The sequence below is a fragment of the Notothenia coriiceps genome, unplaced genomic scaffold (assembly GCF_000735185.1).
Source record: "Notothenia coriiceps isolate Sejong01 unplaced genomic scaffold, NC01 NC01_scaffold00037246, whole genome shotgun sequence".
NCBI lineage: Eukaryota > Metazoa > Chordata > Actinopteri > Perciformes > Nototheniidae > Notothenia > Notothenia coriiceps.
Window position 1 is genome coordinate 8,778,075 of NW_011369947.1, and position 11,189 is coordinate 8,789,263.

The following is an 11,189-nucleotide window of genomic DNA, read 5'->3' on the forward strand; positions in this document are numbered from 1 at the left end:
TGTGTGTGTGTGTGTGTGTGTGTGTGTGTGTGTGTGTGTCGTGTGCAGGTATGCCATTCTGACAGCGGAGACGTGGCCATGTTGGAGGGGTCCGGAGCAGCAGGGGGTCCTTCACCTCCTCCGCTCCGTCAACATGGATACTGACCAATACCAGATGGGCCGCAACAAGGTCTTTGTGAAGAACCCTGAATCGGTAACAAATGGTTTATATATTTCAGTCTGGGTTGGGTTTTGCTTTTGTATTGATCAGTGCATCTACTCTCGTCCTGTACTTAGATGCACATCTTAATTCATGGGGAATTATTGTACTTCATGCTCCAATACATTTATTTGAGTCTTTACTTACTTTACAAATCGACACTGTTCTGAGTTTTTCACTAGGCGCTTAAAGGTCATTGTTAAGCTTTCAGGTCCTCATCTTTTCACTGTTGTGGTTCATTTGCACTGCTCTCATTGTGTTGTTTGGGTTAGGGTGAGCAGACAGACACAATTGTAAACTATCTGGTTTACATAATGTAGGGTTTAGCAACTTAAGAGTCATATATATCTCTGTTAAAGACCAATTACAGAGCTAAATAAAGTGGATAATGGACTAACATTCATCGCAATGACATAAATACAAATATGAATAAAGTTAATCTCGAAATATGGAGGTGTAAATAAGCAGATTGCTAACTAGTTTTCCATCTCATTTTATAAGGTGGTGCTGTGTATGTGTTTTGTTTCTGCTGCCAAAACATAGCCTCTTCAGGTATAAGTAAAGAATCGTAAAACGTTCTTTAAAAAGCTCTTCAAAGGACCTGCTGATACATTTCTGTGAGCAGAATCAGAATCATAACTCCTTTATTCATCCCACAAAGGGGACATTTGCATTGTTACAGCAGTATAAATAGAGACTTAAAATCAAATTAACACACTATTAGATAAAAAGGCATGCACAAAGTATTTAAAATAAAAACGTACCGAAGTACATGTAAACACAAAGCAGACGCTCATTTTACAAATGGATCGTTCTAATTGATAGACACAACATTGCTTTAATCCAAATAGATTATGACACATCCTAAAATACATGATACATTTAACCTCCTTCCTCTTGCTGTATGCTCCACAGCTTTTCCTTCTAGAGGAGATGAGGGAGAGGAAGTTCGACACTTTTGCCAGGATCATTCAAAAATCCTGGAGGAGATACATTGCCAGGAAGAAGTATGAGCAGATGAGAGAGGAGGGTAAGTGACGAATAAAACACCATCACTATGTTTCTACCAAACAGATGGAGCTGTGATTCTTAATGTTCTTCCCTTTCTTGCGACACAGCCTCAGACATCCTGTACAACTCGAAGGAGCGAAGGAGGAACAGCATCAACAGAAACTTTGTGGGAGACTACCTCGGCCTGGAGCAGAGGCCTGAGCTGCGGCAGTTCCTCGCCAAGAGGGAGCGCGTCGACTTTGCCGACTCTGTCAACAAGTTTGATCGCAGATTCAAGGTGAAGCTCTATGACGCTCATGTGTTAAACTTGATCAACAAGAAAACTACTGATGTTAGAAATGTGCAAACATCTTCCCCTTTTAAAGATTTAGGTAAGGGTTCTCTTTGGGGACTTCCTGACATTGCTCACAGTTCTCACTTCCTTTTTTCTCACCACCCAGTCTATCAAGAGAGACTTGATCTTGACCCCCAAGGGGATCTATCTGATTGGTCTAGAGAAAGTGAAGAAAGGACCCGAGAAGGGGCAGATAAAGGAGGTGCTGAAACGAAAGCTGGAGTTTGCGAGCATCAGTGGCGTCTCTCTCAGGTGGGTGTCCAGTTCAAAACTAATACTTTAACTACACCTGGCGATGCTTACGTGTGGTGGAAACTGTGGTGGAAAATTCAAGAACTAAAATGCTGTCGTGTCGGTCAATAACCACATATGAGAACTCAGTTTGCAGCATGAGTAAATATAACGGACGAACATATTGAACTGAAAATTCTCAGAAGAGGGGCTTCTTTTTGATCTCTTTATCAGCTGAGAGCGTGACATTTCCGGGCCAGTTTCACAGCAGAATAAAGAGTGTATTCAAATGTTGAGGTACTTGCAGTTCAAACAAAAAGACATTTCCCCATTAGACTGTTCGCATTGTTTCTGCTTAAGTAAGTGTTTAAGGATCAAATACATACACAAATCCAATATAAGATAAATACATTGTGGTTTTACTACTTGTACTTTAGTACAGACTCAAAATAATTGTTCCAATCCTTAGTTTATGCCACTTTACAGTTGTACCAACACTATATTTCAGTGGTAAAGTAAGATTTTACTGGCAGGACTTTTACTTATATGGAGTATATTTTTGCTCTGTGGTATTGGTATTTTAACCTAAGATCTGAATATGTCTTACACTGCCTAATCCCTTAAACGGACCCTTTAATTGTAATCATTAAACTTACTGAAATGTCAGTATCATTATTTGAACTTGTTCAGTTTGCCATGAACGGACATTTAAAGTGCTAGTTGTATCTTTGTGTGTGCTGAGAAGCTCTTAATGTTTTGTTTTTCCTCTTCAGTACGAGACAGGATGATTTCTTCATTCTACATGAGGCCCAGTACGACAGTCTGCTGGAGTCCAACTTTAAGACAGAGTTCCTCAGTCTGCTGTCCAAACGCTACGAGGACATCAACAAGAGAAAACTGACGATCTCCTTCACCGACAGGTGGACCAACACACAAACACTCAGGCAGCCACACATTCACATAGAAAATACAAACCACTGACACACTTTGTTCCCACTCAGGTTGGAGTTCAGAGTGAAGAAGGAGGGCTGGGGTGGAGGAGGCTCCAGGATGGTGGTGTTTATGAGCGGGCAAGGGGACCTGGCTCAGATCAAACCCGGTGGGAAGACCCTCACCATCACAGTGGGTGACGGTCTGCCAAAGTCTTCCAGTAAGTCCTAATCAATTATGAAAATGCATAGCTTTGATATAACAACGAGCAAGTCAAAAAGTTTGAGGAAATGTATTTTAAGAATTTGTTTTCAAAATTAATTCCTTGACAGCAATTCTTGTTAACACGAATGTTGCATGATCTTTCTTTAGAGCCAACGAGGAAGGGTGCCCCGAAGTCTCAGGGTGGTGGAGGGAGAAATAATGTTGGGAACAGAGGTAAAGTCTCAACTCTACCAGACTGTCATTGTTCAAAGCAAATTCCTCATATGTGTAAACCTACTCTGTAATTAAACCAAGAATTTTATGGTTCTAAACATCATATTGAAAAATTCTAACATTTTACACCACTACACTTATCACAGCTACAGTTACAACTTGCTTCAATATTAGGTTTAACATACAAAACTGATGTCAAAGATCTTGTAAAATATTACTTATTGTAGATAAATTACCCAACAGTATGTAAAGTAATAGAATCCACTTTACTTCAACCAATAGCGACAAAAGTGCTTCACACACATAGGCCTCTATGTGTGTGAAGCACTTTTGTATAAACATGAAAAAAATCATTAAGTAAAATATTATAACATTTTTCCTACCACTGACCACAAACACATTATACATTTAAAAAAACTGGATTTTTAAGTTAATAGCTTAAAGCAGTAATGTATATATTGATGTCTGCAGGTTGTTTGGGTTTTATCTTTATTCCACTTCCTCTCTCCTCAGGGCACCAGAATGAAACAGCCAAGTTTTCCAGAGCCCCTCAGAGCCAACCATCAGAAATCACGTATTCTACCCCGAACAAACATGGCCGCCCACCCAGCACAGCCCCACCCAAACTGGGCTCCCAGAGGGCCCCTCGAGTCCCAGTCCACAACCAGAACCACCAAGGGAACATGGACTTCCTCAATGTGCCTGATCAGGGCATGTCAGGGTGAGAAAGACATTAAATAAAAGGGGAAGGGGGGACGATCACAGCATGTGTGGGTGGAGCTGATTAGTCACAAATAATCAGTGCACGCGAACTTTATGAGTCAAGGCACGTCAGGGTGAGGCATACCACTCACTAAGGCCAAACTAGTAAATTATATTGAGGGAGATAAACCTGTTTATAGAGAGCTGAAGTCCTGAGGCCTGTACTACGAAGCCGGATTTTCGCTTAGCGAGCTAACTTCAGGGAATACTTGGGGTTTCCGGTCCTACGACGCTGGTTCACTTCTTAGCGGGCTAGATCTCCATGGTAACTTATGCTGAACGACTAGCCTGGTCTGGAGCAGGTTAGGTTCCAGGATAAGAGACCAACTCAGTGAAAGCATTGCCTGCTGACCAATCAGAGCTCCGTGTGCAGAGTTTAAAGCGATCAACCCATATTACAGGATAAAGGAAATACAGTTTAGACTGCCGAAAGACAGCCGGCAAAAATCACAGACTGTGTGAACGTAAACATTAATAGAATATCACCTCCCATCTTCAGAGCAATCTGACTAATATAACATTAGCGTTAAGAAAGCTTACTTAAATATCTGCCACAACATAAGTAACTGGATCAAAGTAACATTACGTACAGTCCGCGGCACTGTGAGTGCAGACGTCGATGTTTCCCATTATCGTTCATATCACATCATAATGTATCATATATTTCCTTATCTGAGTCAGCTTCTTGAGCCCTATCTGGCCGTGCAACACTTACAATGTCACATAGCCTACTGTATGCAGAAGTATTATTTTGGTCTTTCAACCAACATGGAGTAGTCTGACGACTACCACGAGGATGGCGTAGCAACGAGAAACTCACGGACTTCGTTGCCTGCGAGTAAGATAGACGGGAATAGGGCGCGCGCGCTGTAACCATTGCCACGAGGAAATTTGCCTCCCATAAGTAAGGTTGAGTAACCTCTTTTGTACAAACGCGTCTCATGGTGTAACCCTCAACACCGTAACCATCCGTCTGCCATAACTTTCGGTATCCGATTCTATAAGTTCCACTCTCATGACAGACGTAAATATAGAAAAAAGGCGCCGGTAATAACGACTACACTCATACTAAAAAATCAACAAAGGTATCTCGTATTTTAATCGCTCTCATGTTCCCCCCCATCACAGTGCTATACCGCGTTTGCGACTCCCGATCGGCCACTGTATCTGTTCTGTAGCATCGGCCCTCGTCTCGGCCTTCAAGCAACATTAAAACTTGTTTGTCTCGAGACACGGACCTCGTGGACCCATCCGGTCGGAGGAAGCGTAACAGACATCGTCTGATCTTATTTTCCATAATATAATCAAAGTACTTTGACTCGGGCCTGGAATATCTTAGCTTAGAACAAATCTCCTTAAACACGCATAGTTTTGATTGGTTTCACGTGATGTCTATTAATTGCATCATTCAAGCCGGTCTAGATGCTGTGGGTTTTTAATGTGCTGATAGGCCAGGCGAGGTCCAGACTGTAAAAACATCCCATGCACAGTCCATTTACCGCCGATTGGTCTCGCGGTGAGGCTCGCAGGCAAGTCTCAGGTCTCGCGGACGCTAGGACTCGGCGAGTGTCGACCCAACGAGACCACCTTGTCGCCCGAACAGGCTCGCCTTGACTGCGCAATTTGGAGCGGACGTAAATGCTTGCATCGGTGGCATTCATTTGTCGACGACTGTCGACTGGTTAGCGTTAGTCGTCTCAACACCAACAGGATGTCGTTGTTTTCTACGACTGTCGCGAAAAACATGTCCTTTTCTGCGACACCGTCGCAAATAGTACTGTTCTTTCTGTATACCCGCACTTGCCGGTTGCGTGTGTTGCTTGTGGAGTTTGCGGTGGGGAAAAGTTGTTTATAACGCAAGGTCGCGGGGGGCTACAAGAGACTTTGCTGGGGGACACCCCCCGCCATGCGGGGGGCAACTCTTGGTCACCGGGATTTGATTGGACATAGCACACGGAGGCAGGGTGTGAGGTGTTGTGGGCAGGTGTTCTGTCTTAATTTCCGTCGCTAACATATATGGGTACTGTCAAAAACTTCGAAACTAGGGTCAAAGTCTCGCGTCTCACCCTCGTCCTCGAACTAGTGTTGTGTGTGTGTGTGTGTGTGTGTGTAGTGTGTGTGTGTCGTGTGTGTGTGTGTGTGGTCGTTGGTCGTGTGGTGTCGGTGTGGTGTGTGTGTGGTGGTGTGTGTGTGTGTGTGTGTGTGTGTGTGTTGTCGGTGTGGCTGCGTGTCGTGTGTGTGTGTGGTGTGTGTAGTGTGTGTGTGTGTGTGTGTGTGGAGGTCAGTCCCGTCGCCCTTTTACCGGTTTCATTTTTTTTATTTTGTGCTTTCTTTTTTTTTTCTTACTGTTTAGTTAGTCGTTCTCTGTGTGTGTGTCGGTGGTCATACACGTTCTCTTTCTTGTGCGAAAGAAGACTGAGACTTTAATCTTATTGAACAATCACGATCCGTATAATTAAACTAAACCTAAACACTTACCCCTTCGACTTCATGTACCTTTTGTACTGGGTTTGTCGTATGTAATGAAGTTTCATTTCATAAATATATTGCCATATGATTGCCTCGTACCATTATACCTAATTTTGTCAACTAAACAAGTCGTACAGTAACCACACTATAAAGAATTTTAGGTCTTATGTGTGTGTCACTTCAATGTAAATATTCGAGGTTTAGGTTTTCAAAGTTGGCATTACCGGAAACACCCGGAGACCCGGTACACCGGGAACCGGAACTTTTTTTACACACTTGGGTTTTCCGGTTTTACTACTTTAAGGGTCCGGACTGGCGGTCTCATAAGGTCAGTGGTCTTAAGAACACACGAGGCCCCGCTCTCTCTAACGCCACAGTGCACCCAGTACACGCCGCTAACGCTGTATTAGGTCACCGATTTCGTCGGCAGGACCGCCACGTAGGCCCCTGGTATCTTTGTCTGTCAATGTCGGCATTTGATAGCAATAACACCGGACCCTCATATCGAAGCATGGATAACAGTACTTTGCTGATCGACCCGCGGGACAAATGAACATGATTGCAAATAGTCATGTTGTTAGTGAATGAGGAAACTTATACTAATTTTACGTCTGTGAAGACAGGCAGTCGTATTGCTATCCTCGTTTGTTTACGTTAGTATATCAAGCCTCTCATTTGGTTTTAGTGGACTGATCTCTGTTTAGCCTCGGACGAATTAGCCCCTTGTTTGACTGCACATATGATCTACCTTACAAAGCTAATGGGTTTCGACAGACAATCGATCTGTCTCGTATTTGATATATTCCCATTGATCGCTTGGAGTTCTCAACGCAACGGTCGTCAGCCAGGAACAGGGTTAGGGTGTGGGCCCGGCTCTGCTTGAAGGTTATGGGAAAGTACAGATGGTGTAGGTATCAGTTTCGGACAAGAAGCACAAAGGCGCAGAAATCGAGGGTTCTAGAGCAGTGTATGTAATGAACTCATTGGTATGACATTATGATTCAATGGTAGTGAGTCCGATTCGGGGTGTCTATCCGGAGTACAAGTATCAATTACACGCCCAGTCCCTACAAATGTCATCATTAGTCATTCCTTTACGGGAAATACCATTCTAATAACTAAACGAGACATTTATAACATAAACCTTTTGACGACGGAACGCGTGGATTTATCTATGTCAAAACTAGAAAATAATTTTTATTGGACATTTTTTTTAAACACGTACATAGCTCGAGACGCTTGCATTATGTCCTGCGAATAATGGATAACCTCTAATTTCGTTTTTGTCATACTCATATTTTTGTTTTTTTTTGTTATAGTGCTCACTAATCTCCCAGATTTGAGAAATAAAAGGTATGTTTTTGTCTATAATAACTGACGCGTCTCTTAGATGTAATAAATGTTTTAGTTGGTGGTTTAAAAGTTTTTTCCGTTTTTTTTATTTTTCCGTCTTTATATTCCGTGGAAAAAATTTTTACATTCAATTAATCTCGTAAGTGAATAGAGAAAACAATAAATCTGTACAATTTTGCATGACTATTCGTCCGTTTTTGGTCACGTTTAAGCAACTCCATCGTTTTATACTTTTTATACTTAAAGAACAAAAAATAAATACGACTTTTTATACCCTCATTTATGATTGTCAACTATATACATAAATAAAATTTTCAACTCTAGTTTACATAACAGCCGAAACGATTCCACTAATTCGACTAGACTTCGCCATTTTACAAATTGGTGTTGTTAGTTGTATATAAAAACCTTATAGATGAAAATGAACTAAGTCGGCGACGAAAGAATTTAGTCCGTTATGACTCGGCGTTCATAACCTACACCTCTTCGAAGTCCTTTTTTTTATGTTTTGGGACCATTCCCTGTCGGGTCTCTCCGGCTACCGTAATATAAAGTCCAGGTAAAAAGGACCTCCCCCCGTTCGAAATTTGAGTTCCCTTTCATTCTCGAGTGCTCTTTCCGACAACACCCCTCTGGTTCCACTTATTTAGGGAGATCAGTAACGTCTTGTTTGGTTGCCATATTTTGCGACTCCCCGGTCGATAAACGTCACCTAGACAAAAAACTATAAGGACTGCGTATTACTACGGTTTGTTTCAATATGACATACCCGACCTTACAGTCAGCTCCAGGTGGGAACCTGTCCAAATACCTACTCGCGGATGGGGTACGTTGGTACGTCAAAAATTTTCGTTTTGGTCTACACGACAAAAAATTGTTTACGTGTAATAACAGAGGGTTTCTGTCTAGTTCAATAAAAGTCTAGAAAAAGGTGTTATTAATGTTCGCCTTTCCGAAGGAAGGAACTACGGACGGCGCAGGGGTGGGACTACTTAGACCGTATCTTTCTACTACTCACCTCTCTTTATAGTACTTAGTGGAAACCCGGAAAATTTACGACAGTCGCAAATAGTAATAATATCCCGAATAATCGTGGGGAACGTCCTACGGTCTAAATCGATAATAAATTAAAGGTAGACGTAGGACTCTTTCAGAAATCTCTGGTTAATATTAGGTTGGTATACTTATGGGTCCGCGTAATTGATCATGTGTTGATACTTTAATTATTACATATCGGTAAATTTATACCAGGTACAGCCGGACGAACCATTGGTAAGGAAAGATGTGTCCTCTTGTTAAGTCTAGTCGTTTATTCCTCGGATGCTAATTAATAAAATTAAAGAAGAAACAGGTAGGACCGAAAGAGAAAAATAAGTGAATGGACCGAACCTGTTCCAGCTTGAGCAGTAACTGTAGCTTCGACTAGAGCAGACACAGGACCCGGCTGACATGACCATTTAATCGGGCCGCGTCGCTCTCCGGAACCCCGGCCACCGACACCAATTCTCGTCCTCCGTCCAGCCGCCTGACTACGAGGAGAAGGGACGAATGGATTTCCTCCTCTTTACACTTGTAATCTGTTTTCTGGACTGCGTGCTCTCCTGGACATTTGAAAATAAACTCCATTTATTTCCTCTCGATAAAGTCCAAACAGATGAAGATTCAGTTGCTTCAATAGTTCAAGACACAAGGTTTTCGAAGGTATAAATTTTGTATTGTGACATGTCTGGCTTTTTGTCAGCGGAGAAGTTTACCAGCGAACACTGGGTGTTCTTCATACATTACTACAGACGTAGGGACGTTTTTGTAAACAGAGAGCCATTAAAGGGGAAAAGAAAAAAGGATCTCCTTCGATGGTATCTACCAACTGTGCCGTATTTGTTTATGTTATATTCGCTTCGTTTTATGTTCCGTCAGAACAAGGTTTTTAGTTCCTCAACCTAAAGTGGACGCCACGCTCGTGTCTTTGGAACAACTCAACACCTTGCTCCCCTACGTTTCGCACAGACTGTCGCGTCCAGACATCCACATACTCTTGTTGTACGAAGATCCTCTGGTACGGGACTAAAGCAATTTGGATTGTACCGGAAATGTCTTTGATCATCGTCGGTCGGTCGGACCCCGCAACCGTTCGCGTCGCGGACATGATACTTCAGGCCGAAATTGGATTGGACCTATACAAACTCAATGAGGCCAAATTGGATCTATGTGTTTTGTTTGCGGGAGAGCGATTTGACAGGATGCTGCGGACCAAATAGTTGAGGTAATTGCGGTTCCGGTCGAAACGGGATAGATTCAATTCCACGCGCAAAGTGTACTTTCCCCCACCATAAACCTCGTAAGCTGGTTTAGCGTTTGTACTGTTGCGCATGGACTGTCGGCGGTCGCACTAGTATGAAGGACTTACTTTCAGGGTTGATATTAATCTGTGTATACTTGCCTGGCAATTTGAAATTTTGTAGGTACTGAATTTGTGAATTAGGTCCTATTTTCGTTGTATCAACGTGACCGTTTCCACTGATGTCGACCATTTTCTTTTTTACAAACTTACGCATGTAATTGTCCCAAATACTATAGTGACTCGATTCTGTGCTCACCTAGACTGGAATTAATGTAACACTGGCTTCACAAAGTAGTGTGAATACNGTGCAATAGATGCTGTGAGTAAATCTAAGAGATAATACATTTTACAGAGTAGGTAGACCAAATGTTTGGAAAGACCAAATGTTTGGAAAGGCCAAATGTTTGGAAATGCATTTGTCTGTAATAAGAAGATGAATCCATGAGGATGTCAACAATCCTGTGGGAGCCATCAGGGAAGTAGTATGGTGAGAGTCTGGCAGGACCGCAGAGACAGGTTCAGCCACGACTCAAAGTCCAGGACTGAGATCCAGAACTCAGGATAGAGGATCCAGGACTCAGATCAGGACTCAGGACCACAGCAACAGGATTAGCCTGGACTCAGGATCCCGGCGTAGATAAGATATGGTCATTTGTTCTGGGAATGTCATTTTCGAGCCTGAGACCTGAAAAACAGGCTCAGGGCTAAACAGGTTAACTTTTGTCTAGTTTCTGAACAGATATGAGGAACTGTGAGGGCTAACAGCTAACAGCTAACGGCTGACGTTGTTTTTCTGTGGTTCTCATTGAAGATGACGTCACGTCTACACNCTCCTCGGACATCTAACACGTGATTGCAGACACGTACTCCACCTTCGACCCCACCTTCGACCCACCTTCGACCCCCACCTTCGACCCCACCTTCACCACCTTCGACCACCACCCCCCACTTCGACCCCACCACCCCCGCCTTCGAACCCACTTCGACCCACCACTTCGACCCCCCCACCTTCGACCCCCCGTTCGGGACCCCACCTTCGACCCCCCACTTCGACCCCACCACCCCCCACCTTCGACCCCACCTCGAACCCACCACCCCCTGCACCTTCGACCCACCAACCC

At 43.1% G+C, this 11,189-nt stretch overlaps 1 protein-coding gene across 2 annotated transcripts in view; it reads left to right on the forward strand.

Annotated features, from left to right (window-relative positions):
* Window positions 1–3,885, forward strand: part of myo1f (myosin IF) — a 16,549-nt gene extending 12,664 nt beyond the window's left edge. For both annotated transcript variants that reach the window (XM_010794720.1, XM_010794719.1), the window contains 8 exons: window positions 49–193; window positions 1,115–1,229; window positions 1,318–1,487; window positions 1,651–1,796; window positions 2,549–2,695; window positions 2,777–2,925; window positions 3,078–3,143; window positions 3,657–3,885. In XM_010794720.1, coding sequence (XP_010793022.1) covers window positions 49–193; window positions 1,115–1,229; window positions 1,318–1,487; window positions 1,651–1,796; window positions 2,549–2,695; window positions 2,777–2,925; window positions 3,078–3,143; window positions 3,657–3,868 — 1,150 coding nt within the window. In that variant the 3' untranslated portion in view covers window positions 3,869–3,885. The remainder of the gene's footprint in view (window positions 1–48; window positions 194–1,114; window positions 1,230–1,317; window positions 1,488–1,650; window positions 1,797–2,548; window positions 2,696–2,776; window positions 2,926–3,077; window positions 3,144–3,656) is intronic.
* Window positions 3,886–11,189: the final 7,304 nt, after the last annotated feature.